Source organism: Brienomyrus brachyistius, unplaced genomic scaffold (assembly GCF_023856365.1).
Source record: "Brienomyrus brachyistius isolate T26 unplaced genomic scaffold, BBRACH_0.4 scaffold66, whole genome shotgun sequence".
Lineage (NCBI taxonomy): Eukaryota > Metazoa > Chordata > Actinopteri > Osteoglossiformes > Mormyridae > Brienomyrus > Brienomyrus brachyistius.
The window spans coordinates 17,350-31,372 of NW_026042341.1; the positions used below are offsets into that span (position 1 = coordinate 17,350).

At 37.9% G+C, this 14,023-nt stretch overlaps 1 protein-coding gene across 4 annotated transcripts in view; it reads left to right on the forward strand.

The window, feature by feature from the left end:
- The first annotated feature begins 7,347 nt into the window (after positions 1-7,347).
- Positions 7,348-14,023, forward strand: part of LOC125725390 (adhesion G protein-coupled receptor F5-like) — an 83,952-nt gene continuing 77,276 nt past the window's right edge. For all 4 annotated transcript variants that reach the window (XM_049002269.1, XM_049002270.1, XM_049002271.1 and 1 more), the window contains exons 1-10: positions 7,348-7,497; positions 7,736-7,900; positions 9,315-9,467; positions 9,706-9,870; positions 10,299-10,451; positions 10,690-10,854; positions 11,676-11,840; positions 12,660-12,830; positions 13,253-13,405; positions 13,651-13,821. In XM_049002269.1, the coding sequence (XP_048858226.1) occupies positions 7,404-7,497; positions 7,736-7,900; positions 9,315-9,467; positions 9,706-9,870; positions 10,299-10,451; positions 10,690-10,854; positions 11,676-11,840; positions 12,660-12,830; positions 13,253-13,405; positions 13,651-13,821 (1,555 nt within the window). In that variant the 5' untranslated portion in view covers positions 7,348-7,403. The remainder of the gene's footprint in view (positions 7,498-7,735; positions 7,901-9,314; positions 9,468-9,705; positions 9,871-10,298; positions 10,452-10,689; positions 10,855-11,675; positions 11,841-12,659; positions 12,831-13,252; positions 13,406-13,650; positions 13,822-14,023) is intronic.

A 14,023-nucleotide genomic window follows, 5' to 3' on the forward strand; every position in this document is an offset into this window, starting at 1 on the left:
GTTTTGCCAACCACAACTACGTGAGAACACTTCTTGCTTATTCCTAATATCTTTCTTTCCAAATGTCAGATCAGAGGGAATTGCTGATAATACTTTAATTTCTAATTACATTTAAAAGTATATATGTAGATATCTCCCGTAACATTTAGGATCTTTTATGTTTTCTACATTGCATTCCCTACTATTAAGAATAAGATTGGAAATGAGTAGGCCTACTAGATGTTCCTTAATGAAATATGAGATGTGACGGCAAACTTAGACTAAAGAGAATTTCAGACCTGAACTATCTTCCTGTCATCTGTAGCGTGGCACATCAAAAACAAGCCTTCATGTCCTCTGCTGTTTAGAATCCCTCATGACATAATAGAGAATGTTACTTATTGGCTTCTGTCTTCAAGTATGATCGACTCTCTGTATGTAGAACCTTTTCGTCTCACCTATCATACAGCTCCCAAAACTGAATTGGACTATGACATTGACATTGAGGTGACCGTGTCAGATATCGCAATGATAAATGATCTGAGGAACCTGCTTGCAACAACATCATTCCCATACCCAATGACTAATGCCATTGAAGTAACTGGAGTGAACTTAACAACAGGTAAAAGCAATCGCTTGCGGATTGTTTCCTCAGCATTTCTTTCACGTTATCTAACGGAGATTTTCATCTATGCTGTTACGCTGGAGGAAAGCTATTCTTCTAGCTGCATTTATCAATAATTTTGATGGGATAGCAATATTTGAAAAACTTCTTCTTTTCATTACTTAAGGAAATGGGTAATTTTGCTGATATGAATAACTTGAAAACACATCTGACTATCTCATTCTTGCTTCCTCAGTTTGTTACCCGAATGGTAATGGATTCCAGTGCAGGTGTGAAGAGCGGTTTGCCTTGTCGTATGACAGCTGTGTTCTGTACACCCATTGTGATGACATCATTCAAGGCACATGCAGATGCATCAACGCAATACCGGCCGATGGACAGTTTTGCCAACCACAACTACGTGAGAACACTTCTTGCTTATTCCTAATATCTTTCTTTCCAAATGTCAGATCAGAGGGAATTGCTGATAATACTTTAATTTCTAATTACATTTAAAAGTATATATATGTAGATATCTCCCGTAACATTTAGGATCTTTTATGTTTTCTACATTGCATTCCCTTATATTAAGAAGAAGATTGGAAATGCGTAGGCCTACTAGATGTTCCTTGATGAAATATGAGATGTGACGGCAAACTTAGACTAAAGAGAATTTCAGACCTGAACTATCTTCCTGTCATCTGTAGCGTGGCACATCAAAAACAAGCCTTCATGTCCTCTGCTGTTTAGAATCCCTCATGACATAATAGAGAATGTTACTTATTGGCTTCTGTCTTCAAGTATGATCGACTTTCTGTATGTAGAACCTTTTCGTCTCACCTATCATACAGCTCCCAAAACTGAATTGGACTACGACATTGACATTGAGGTGACCGTGTCAGATATCGCAATGATAAATGATCTGAGAAACCTGCTTGCAACAACATCATTCCCATACCCAATGACTAATACTATTGAAGTAACTGGGGTGAACTTAACAACAGGTAAAAGCAATCGCTTGCGGATTGTTTCCTCAGCATTTCTTTCACGTTATCTAACGGAGATTTTCATCTATGCTGTTACGCTGGAGGAAAGTTATTCTTCTAGCTGCATTTATCAATAATTTTGATGGGATAGCAATATTTGAAAAACTTCTTCTTTTCATTACCTAAGGAAAAGGGTAATTTTGCTGACATGAACAACTTGAAAACACATCTGACTATCTCATTCTTGCTTTCTCAGTTTGTTACCCGAATGGTAATGGATTCCAGTGCAGGTGTGAAGAGCGGTTTGCCTTGTCGTATGACAGCTGTGTTCTGTACACCCATTGTGATGACATCATTCAAGGCACATGCAAATGCATCAACGCAATACCGGCCGATGGACAGTTTTGCCAACCACAACTATGTGAGAACACTTCTTGCTTATTCCTAATATCTTTCTTTCCAAATGTCAGATCAGAGGGAATTGCTGATAATACTTTAATTTCTAATTACATTTAAAAGTATATATGTAGATATCTCCCGTAACATTTAGGATCTTTTATGTTTTCAACATTGCATTCCCTTATATTAAAAAGAAGATTGGAAATGAGTAGGCCTACTAGATGTTCCTTGATGAAATATGAGATGTGACGGCAAACTTAGACTAAAGAGAATTTCAGACCTGAACTATCTTCCTGTCATCTGTAGCGTGGCACATCAAAAACAAGCCTTCATGTCCTCTGCTGTTTAGAATCCCTCATGACATAATAGAGAATGTTACTTATTGGCTTCTGTCTTCAAGTATGATCGACTTTCTGTATGTAGAACCTTTTCGTCTCACCTATCATACAGCTCCCAAAACTGAATTGGACTATGACATTGACATTGAGGTGACCGTGTCAGATATCGCAATGATAAATGATCTGAGGAACCTGCTTGCAACAACATCATTCCCATACCCAATGACTAATGCCATTGAAGTAACTGGAGTGAACTTAACAACAGGTAAAAGCAATCGCTTGCGGATTGTTTCCTCAGCATTTCTTTCACGTTATCTAACGGAGATTTTCATCTATGCTGTTACGCTGGAGGAAAGCTATTCTTCTAGCTGCATTTATCAATAATTTTGATGGGATAGCAATATTTGAAAAACTTCTTCTTTTCATTACTTAAGGAAATGGGTAATTTTGCTGATATGAATAACTTGAAAACACATCTGACTATCTCATTCTTGCTTCCTCAGTTTGTTACCCGAATGGTAATGGATTCCAGTGCAGGTGTGAAGAGCGGTTTGCCTTGTCGTATGACAGCTGTGTTCTGTACACCCATTGTGATGACATCATTCAAGGCACATGCAGATGCATCAACGCAATACCGGCCGATGGACAGTTTTGCCAACCACAACTATGTGAGAACATTTCTTGCTTATTCCTAATATCTTTCTTTCCAAATGTCAGATCAGAGGGAATTGCTGATAATACTTTAATTTCTAATTACATTTAAAAGTATATATATGTAGATATCTCCCGTAACATTTAGGATCTTTTATATTTTCTACATTGCATTCCCTTATATTAAGAAGAAGATTGGAAATGAGTAGGCCTACTAGATGTTCCTTGATGAAATATGAGATGTGACGGCAAACTTAGACTAAAGAGAATTTCAGACCTGAACTATCTTCCTGTCATCTGTAGCGTGGCACATCAAAAACAAGCCTTCATGTCCTCTGCTGTTTAGAATCCCTCATGACATAATAGAGAATGTTACTTATTGGCTTCTGTCTTCAAGTATGATCGACTTTCTGTATGTAGAACCTTTTCGTCTCACCTATCATACAGCTCCCAAAACTGAATTGGACTATGACATTGACATTGAGGTGACCGTGTCAGATATCGCAATGATAAATGATCTGAGGAACCTGCTTGCAACAACATCATTCCCATACCCAATGACTAATGCCATTGAAGTAACTGGAGTGAACTTAACAACAGGTAAAAGCAATCGCTTGCGGATTGTTTCCTCAGCATTTCTTTCACGTTATCTACCGGAGATTTTCATCTATGCTGTTACGCTGGAGGAAAGCTATTCTTCTAGCTGCATTTATCAATAATTTTGATGGGATAGCAATATTTGAAAAACTTCTTCTTTTCATTACTTAAGGAAATGGGTAATTTTGCTGATATGAATAACTTGAAAACACATCTGACTATCTCATTCTTGCTTCCTCAGTTTGTTACCCGAATGGTAATGGATTCCAGTGCAGGTGTGAAGAGCGGTTTGCCTTGTCGTATGACAGCTGTGTTCTGTACACCCATTGTGATGACATCATTCAAGGCACATGCAGATGCATCAACGCAATACCGGCCGATGGACAGTTTTGCCAACCACAACTACGTGAGAACACTTCTTGCTTATTCCTAATATCTTTCTTTCCAAATGTCAGATCAGAGGGAATTGCTGATAATACTTTAATTTCTAATTACATTTAAAAGTATATATATGTAGATATCTCCCGTAACATTTAGGATCTTTTATGTTTTCTACATTGCATTCCCTTATATTAAGAAGAAGATTGGAAATGCGTAAGCCTACTAGATGTTCCTTGATGAAATATGAGATGTGACGGCAAACTTAGACTAAAGAGAATTTCAGACCTGAACTATCTTCCTGTCATCTGTAGCGTGGCACATCAAAAACAAGCCTTCATGTCCTCTGCTGTTTAGAATCCCTCATGACATAATAGAGAATGTTACTTATTGGCTTCTGTCTTCAAGTATGATCGACTCTCTGTATGTAGAACCTTTTCGTCTCACCTATCATACAGCTCCCAAAACTGAATTGGACTATGACATTGACATTGAGGTGACCGTGTCAGATATCGCAATGATAAATGATCTGAGGAACCTGCTTGCAACAACATCATTCCCATACCCAATGACTAATGCCATTGAAGTAACTGGAGTGAACTTAACAACAGGTAAAAGCAATCGCTTGCGGATTGTTTCCTCAGCATTTCTTTCACGTTATCTAACGGAGATTTTCATCTATGCTGTTACGCTGGAGGAAAGCTATTCTTCTAGCTGCATTTATCAATAATTTTGATGGGATAGCAATATTTGAAAAACTTCTTCTTTTCATTACCTAAGGAAAAGGGTAATTTTGCTGACATGAACAACTTGAAAACACATCTGACTATCTCATTCTTGCTTTCTCAGTTTGTTACCCGAATGGTAATGGATTCCAGTGCAGGTGTGAAGAGCGGTTTGCCTTGTCGTATGACAGCTGTGTTCTGTACACCCATTGTGATGACATCATTCAAGGCACATGCAAATGCATCAACGCAATACCGGCCGATGGACAGTTTTGCCAACCACAACTATGTGAGAACACTTCTTGCTTATTCCTAATATCTTTCTTTCCAAATGTCAGATCAGAGGGAATTGCTGATAATACTTTAATTTCTAATTACATTTAAAAGTATCTATGTAGATATCTCCCGTAACATTTAGGATCTTTTATGTTTTCTACATTGCATTCCCTTATATTAAAAAGAAGATTGGAAATGAGTAGGCCTACTAGATGTTCCTTGATGAAATATGAGATGTGACGGCAAACTTAGACTAAAGAGAATTTCAGACCTGAACTATCTTCCTGTCATCTGTAGCGTGGCACATCAAAAACAAGCCTTCATGTCCTCTGCTGTTTAGAATCCCTCATGACATAATAGAGAATGTTACTTATTGGCTTCTGTCTTCAAGTATGATCGACTTTCTGTATGTAGAACCTTTTCGTCTCACCTATCATACAGCTCCCAAAACTGAATTGGACTATGACATTGACATTGAGGTGACCGTGTCAGATATCGCAATGATAAATGATCTGAGGAACCTGCTTGCAACAACATCATTCCCATACCCAATGACTAATGCCATTGAAGTAACTGGAGTGAACTTAACAACAGGTAAAAGCAATCGCTTGCGGATTGTTTCCTCAGCATTTCTTTCACGTTATCTAACGGAGATTTTCATCTATGCTGTTACGCTGGAGGAAAGCTATTCTTCTAGCTGCATTTATCAATAATTTTGATGGGATAGCAATATTTGAAAAACTTCTTCTTTTCATTACTTAAGGAAATGGGTAATTTTGCTGATATGAATAACTTGAAAACACATCTGACTATCTCATTCTTGCTTCCTCAGTTTGTTACCCGAATGGTAATGGATTCCAGTGCAGGTGTGAAGAGCGGTTTGCCTTGTCGTATGACAGCTGTGTTCTGTACACCCATTGTGATGACATCATTCAAGGCACATGCAGATGCATCAACGCAATACCGGCCGATGGACAGTTTTGCCAACCACAACTACGTGAGAACACTTCTTGCTTATTCCTAATATCTTTCTTTCCAAATGTCAGATCAGAGGGAATTGCTGATAATACTTTAATTTCTAATTACATTTAAAAGTATATATATGTAGATATCTCCCGTAACATTTAGGATCTTTTATGTTTTCTACATTGCATTCCCTTATATTAAGAAGAAGATTGGAAATGCGTAGGCCTACTAGATGTTCCTTGATGAAATATGAGATGTGACGGCAAACTTAGACTAAAGAGAATTTCAGACCTGAACTATCTTCCTGTCATCTGTAGCGTGGCACATCAAAAACAAGCCTTCATGTCCTCTGCTGTTTAGAATCCCTCATGACATAATAGAGAATGTTACTTATTGGCTTCTGTCTTCAAGTATGATCGACTTTCTGTATGTAGAACCTTTTCGTCTCACCTATCATACAGCTCCCAAAACTGAATTGGACTACGACATTGACATTGAGGTGACCGTGTCAGATATCGCAATGATAAATGATCTGAGAAACCTGCTTGCAACAACATCATTCCCATACCCAATGACTAATACTATTGAAGTAACTGGGGTGAACTTAACAACAGGTAAAAGCAATCGCTTGCGGATTGTTTCCTCAGCATTTCTTTCACGTTATCTAACGGAGATTTTCATCTATGCTGTTACGCTGGAGGAAAGTTATTCTTCTAGGTGCATTTATCAATAATTTTGATGGGATAGCAATATTTGAAAAACTTCTTCTTTTCATTACCTAAGGAAAAGGGTAATTTTGCTGACATGAACAACTTGAAAACACATCTGACTATCTCATTCTTGCTTTCTCAGTTTGTTACCCGAATGGTAATGGATTCCAGTGCAGGTGTGAAGAGCGGTTTGCCTTGTCGTATGACAGCTGTGTTCTGTACACCCATTGTGATGACATCATTCAAGGCACATGCAGATGCATCAACGCAATACCGGCCGATGGACAGTTTTGCCAACCACAACTACGTGAGAACACTTCTTGCTTATTCCTAATATCTTTCTTTCCAAATGTCAGATCAGAGGGAATTGCTGATAATACTTTAATTTCTAATTACATTTAAAAGTATATATGTAGATATCTCCCGTAACATTTAGGATCTTTTATGTTTTCTACATTGCATTCCCTACTATTAAGAATAAGATTGGAAATGAGTAGGCCTACTAGATGTTCCTTAATGAAATATGAGATGTGACGGCAAACTTAGACTAAAGAGAATTTCAGACCTGAACTATCTTCTTGTCATCTGTAGCGTGGCACATCAAAAACAAGCCTTCATGTCCTCTGCTGTTTAGAATCCCTCATGACATAATAGAGAATGTTACTTATTGGCTTCTGTCTTCAAGTATGATCGACTCTCTGTATGTAGAACCTTTTCGTCTCACCTATCATACAGCTCCCAAAACTGAATTGGACTATGACATTGACATTGAGGTGACCGTGTCAGATATCGCAATGATAAATGATCTGAGGAACCTGCTTGCAACAACATCATTCCCATACCCAATGAGTAATACCATTGAAGTAACTGGGGTGAACTTAACAACAGGTAAAAGCAATCGCTTGCGGATTGATTCCTCAGTATTTCTTTCACGTTATCTAACGGAGATTTTCATCTATGCTGTTACGCTGGAGGAAAGCTATTCTTCTAGCTGCATTTATCAATAATTTTGATGGGATAGCAATATTTGAAAAACTTCTTCTTTTCATTACCTAAGGAAAAGGGTAATTTTGCTGACATGAACAACTTGAAAACACATCTGACTATCTCATTCTTGCTTCCTCAGTTTGTTACCCGAATGGTAATGGATTCCAGTGCAGGTGTGAAGAGCGGTTTGCCTTGTCGTATGACAGCTGTGTTCTGTACACCCATTGTGATGAAATCATTCAAGGCACATGCAGATGCATCAACGCAATACCGGCCGATGGACAGTTTTGCCAACCACAACTACGTGAGAACACTTCTTGCTTATTCCTAATATCTTTCTTTCCAAATGTCAGATCAGAGGGAATTGCTGATAATACTTTAATTTCTAATTACATTTAAAAGTATATATATGTAGATATCTCCCGTAACATTTAGGATCTTTTATGTTTTCTACATTGCATTCCCTTATATTAAGAAGAAGATTGGAAATGCGTAGGCCTACTAGATGTTCCTTGATGAAATATGAGATGTGACGGCAAACTTAGACTAAAGAGAATTTCAGACCTGAACTATCTTCCTGTCATCTGTAGCGTGGCACATCAAAAACAAGCCTTCATGTCCTCTGCTGTTTAGAATCCCTCATGACATAATAGAGAATGTTACTTATTGGCTTCTGTCTTCAAGTATGATCGACTTTCTGTATGTAGAACCTTTTCGTCTCACCTATCATACAGCTCCCAAAACTGAATTGGACTACGACATTGACATTGAGGTGACCGTGTCAGATATCGCAATGATAAATGATCTGAGAAACCTGCTTGCAACAACATCATTCCCATACCCAATGACTAATACTATTGAAGTAACTGGGGTGAACTTAACAACAGGTAAAAGCAATCGCTTGCGGATTGTTTCCTCAGCATTTCTTTCACGTTATCTAACGGAGATTTTCATCTATGCTGTTACGCTGGAGGAAAGTTATTCTTCTAGCTGCATTTATCAATAATTTTGATGGGATAGCAATATTTGAAAAACTTCTTCTTTTCATTACCTAAGGAAAAGGGTAATTTTGCTGACATGAACAACTTGAAAACACATCTGACTATCTCATTCTTGCTTTCTCAGTTTGTTACCCGAATGGTAATGGATTCCAGTGCAGGTGTGAAGAGCGGTTTGCCTTGTCGTATGACAGCTGTGTTCTGTACACCCATTGTGATGACATCATTCAAGGCACATGCAGATGCATCAACGCAATACCGGCCGATGGACAGTTTTGCCAACCACAACTACGTGAGAACACTTCTTGCTTATTCCTAATATCTTTCTTTCCAAATGTCAGATCAGAGGGAATTGCTGATAATACTTTAATTTCTAATTACATTTAAAAGTATATATGTAGATATCTCCCGTAACATTTAGGATCTTTTATGTTTTCTACATTGCATTCCCTACTATTAAGAATAAGATTGGAAATGAGTAGGCCTACTAGATGTTCCTTAATGAAATATGAGACGTGACGGCAAACTTAGACTAAAGAGAATTTCAGACCTGAACTATCTTCTTGTCATCTGTAGCGTGGCACATCAAAAACAAGCCTTCATGTCCTCTGCTGTTTAGAATCCCTCATGACATAATAGAGAATGTTACTTATTGGCTTCTGTCTTCAAGTATGATCGACTCTCTGTATGTAGAACCTTTTCGTCTCACCTATCATACAGCTCCCAAAACTGAATTGGACTATGACATTGACATTGAGGTGACCGTGTCAGATATCGCAATGATAAATGATCTGAGGAACCTGCTTGCAACAACATCATTCCCATACCCAATGAGTAATACCATTGAAGTAACTGGGGTGAACTTAACAACAGGTAAAAGCAATAGCTTGCGGATTGATTCCTCAGCATTTCTTTCACGTTATCTAACGGAGATTTTCATCTATGCTGTTACGCTGGAGGAAAGCTATTCTTCTAGCTGCATTTATCAATAATTTTGATGGGATAGCAATATTTGAAAAACTTCTTCTTTTCATTACCTAAGGAAAAGGGTAATTTTGCTGACATGAACAACTTGAAAACACATCTGACTATCTCATTCTTGCTTCCTCAGTTTGTTACCCGAATGGTAATGGATTCCAGTGCAGGTGTGAAGAGCGGTTTGCCTTGTCGTATGACAGCTGTGTTCTGTACACCCATTGTGATGACATCATTCAAGGCACATGCAGATGCATCAACGCAATACCGGCCGATGGACAGTTTTGCCAACCACAACTACGTGAGAACACTTCTTGCTTATTCCTAATATCTTTCTTTCCAAATGTCAGATCAGAGGGAATTGCTGATAATACTTTAATTTCTAATTACATTTAAAAGTATATATGTAGATATCTCCCGTAACATTTAGGATCTTTTATGTTTTCTACATTGCATTCCCTACTATTAAGAATAAGATTGGAAATGAGTAGGCCTACTAGATGTTCCTTAATGAAATATGAGACGTGACGGCAAACTTAGACTAAAGAGAATTTCAGACCTGAACTATCTTCTTGTCATCTGTAGCGTGGCACATCAAAAACAAGCCTTCATGTCCTCTGCTGTTTAGAATCCCTCATGACATAATAGAGAATGTTACTTATTGGCTTCTGTCTTCAAGTATGATCGACTCTCTGTATGTAGAACCTTTTCGTCTCACCTATCATACAGCTCCCAAAACTGAATTGGACTATGACATTGACATTGAGGTGACCGTGTCAGATATCGCAATGATAAATGATCTGAGGAACCTGCTTGCAACAACATCATTCCCATACCCAATGAGTAATACCATTGAAGTAACTGGGGTGAACTTAACAACAGGTAAAAGCAATCGCTTGCGGATTGATTCCTCAGCATTTCTTTCACGTTATCTAACGGAGATTTTCATCTATGCTGTTACGCTGGAGGAAAGCTATTCTTCTAGCTGCATTTATCAATAATTTTGATGGGATAGCAATATTTGAAAAACTTCTTCTTTTCATTACCTAAGGAAAAGGGTAATTTTGCTGACATGAACAACTTGAAAACACATCTGACTATCTCATTCTTGCTTCCTCAGTTTGTTACCCGAATGGTAATGGATTCCAGTGCAGGTGTGAAGAGCGGTTTGCCTTGTCGTATGACAGCTGTGTTCTGTACACCCATTGTGATGAAATCATTCAAGGCACATGCAGATGCATCAACGCAATACCGGCCGATGGACAGTTTTGCCAACCACAACTACGTGAGAACACTTCTTGCTTATTCCTAATATCTTTCTTTCCAAATGTCAGATCAGAGGGAATTGCTGATAATACTTTAATTTCTAATTACATTTAAAAGTATATATATGTAGATATCTCCCGTAACATTTAGGATCTTTTATGTTTTCTACATTGCATTCCCTTATAATAAGAAGAAGATTGGAAATGCGTAGGCCTACTAGATGTTCCTTGATGAAATATGAGATGTGACGGCAAACTTAGACTAAAGAGAATTTCAGACCTGAACTATCTTCCTGTCATCTGTAGCGTGGCACATCAAAAACAAGCCTTCATGTCCTCTGCTGTTTAGAATCCCTCATGACATAATAGAGAATGTTACTTATTGGCTTCTGTCTTCAAGTATGATCGACTTTCTGTATGTAGAACCTTTTCGTCTCACCTATCATACAGCTCCCAAAACTGAATTGGACTACGACATTGACATTGAGGTGACCGTGTCAGATATCGCAATGATAAATGATCTGAGAAACCTGCTTGCAACAACATCATTCCCATACCCAATGACTAATACTATTGAAGTAACTGGGGTGAACTTAACAACAGGTAAAAGCAATCGCTTGCGGATTGTTTCCTCAGCATTTCTTTCACGTTATCTAACGGAGATTTTCATCTATGCTGTTACGCTGGAGGAAAGTTATTCTTCTACCTGCATTTATCAATAATTTTGATGGGATAGCAATATTTGAAAAACTTCTTCTTTTCATTACCTAAGGAAAAGGGTAATTTTGCTGATATGAATAACTTGAAAACACATCTGACTATCTCATTCTTGCTTCCTCAGTTTGTTACCCGAATGGTAATGGATTCCAGTGCAGGTGTGAAGAGCGGTTTGCCTTGTCGTATGACAGCTGTGTTCTGTACACCCATTGTGATGACATCATTCAAGGCACATGCAGATGCATCAACGCAATACCGGCCGATGGACAGTTTTGCCAACCACAACTACGTGAGAACACTTCTTGCTTATTCCTAATATCTTTCTTTCCAAATGTCAGATCAGAGGGAATTGCTGATAATACTTTAATTTCTAATTATATTTAAAAGTATATATGTAGATATCTCCCGTAACATTTAGGATCTTTTATGTTTTCTACATTGCATTCCCTAATATTAAGAATAAGATTGGAAATGAGTAGGCCTACTAGATGTTCCTTAATGAAATATGAGATGTGACGGCAAACTTAGACTAAAGAGAATTTCAGACCTGAACTATCTTCTTGTCATCTGTAGCGTGGCACATCAAAAACAAGCCTTCATGTCCTCTGCTGTTTAGAATCCCTCATGACATAATAGAGAATGTTACTTATTGGCTTCTGTCTTCAAGTATGATCGACTCTCTGTATGTAGAACCTTTTCGTCTCACCTATCATACAGCTCCCAAAACTGAATTGGACTATGACATTGACATTGAGGTGACCGTGTCAGATATCGCAATGATAAATGATCTGAGGAACCTGCTTGCAACAACATCATTCCCATACCCAATGAGTAATACCATTGAAGTAACTGGGGTGAACTTAACAACAGGTAAAAGCAATCGCTTGCGGATTGATTCCTCAGCATTTCTTTCACGTTATCTAACGGAGATTTTCATCTATGCTGTTACGCTGGAGGAAAGCTATTCTTCTAGCTGCATTTATCAATAATTTTGATGGGATAGCAATATTTGAAAAACTTCTTCTTTTCATTACCTAAGGAAAAGGGTAATTTTGCTGACATGAACAACTTGAAAACACATCTGACTATCTCATTCTTGCTTCCTCAGTTTGTTACCCGAATGGTAATGGATTCCAGTGCAGGTGTGAAGAGCGGTTTGCCTTGTCGTATGACAGCTGTGTTCTGTACACCCATTGTGATGACATCATTCAAGGCACATGCAGATGCATCAACGCAATACCGGCCGATGGACAGTTTTGTGAACCTCAGCCACCTAACAGTACATCTTTTTCTTTCCTAATATTCTTCTTTCCAAATGTCAGATCAGAGGGAATTGTTGATAATACTTTGATTTATGATTAAATTAAAAAGTATATATGTAGATATCTCCCTTAACATGTAGAGTCTTTTATGTTTTCTACATTGAATTCCCTTATATTAAGAATAAGATTGGAAATGAGTAGGCCTACTAGATGTTCCTTAATGAAATATGAGATGTGACGGCAAACGTAGACTAAAGAGAATTTCAGACCTGAACTATCTTCCTGTCATCTGTAGCGTGGCACATCAAAAACAAGCCTTTATGTCCTCTGCTGTTTAGAATCCCTCATGACATAATAGAGAATGTTACTTATTGGCTTCTGTCTTCAAGTATGATCGACTCTCTGTATGTAGAACCTTTTCGTCTCACCTATCATACAGCTCCCAAAACTGAATTGGACTATGACATTGACATTGAGGTGACCGTGTCAGATATCGCAATGATAAATGATCTGAGAAACTTGCTTACAACAACATCATTCCCATACCCAATGACTAATACCATTGAAGTAACTGGGGTGAACTTAACAACAGGTAAAAGCAATCGCTTGCGGATTGATTCCTCAGCACTTCTTTCACGTTATCTAACGGAGATTTTCATCTATGCTGTTACGCTGGAGGAAAGCTATTCTTCTAGCTGCATTTATCAATAATTTTGATGGGATAGCAATATTTGAAAAACTTCTTCTTTACATTACCCAAGGAAAAGGGAAATTTTGCTGATATGAATAACTTGAAAACACCGATTACATCTGACTATCTCATTCTTGCTTCCTCAGTTTGTTACCCGAATGGCAATGGATTCCAGTGCAGGTGTGAAGAGTGGTTTTACTTGTCGAATGACAGCTGTGTTTTGTACACCCCTTGTGATGACATCATTCAAGGCACATGCACATGCATCAACGCAATACCGGCCGATGGACAGTTTTGTGAACCTCAGCCACCTAACAGTACATCTTTTTCTTTCCTAATATTCTTCTTTCCAAATGTCAGATCAGAGTGAATTGTTGATAATACTTTAATTTATAATTAAATAAAAAAGTATATATGTAGATATCTCCCTTAACATGTAGAGTCTTTTATGTTTTCTACATTGAATTCCCTTATATTAAGAAGAAGATTGGAAATGAGTAGGCCTACTAGATGTTCCTT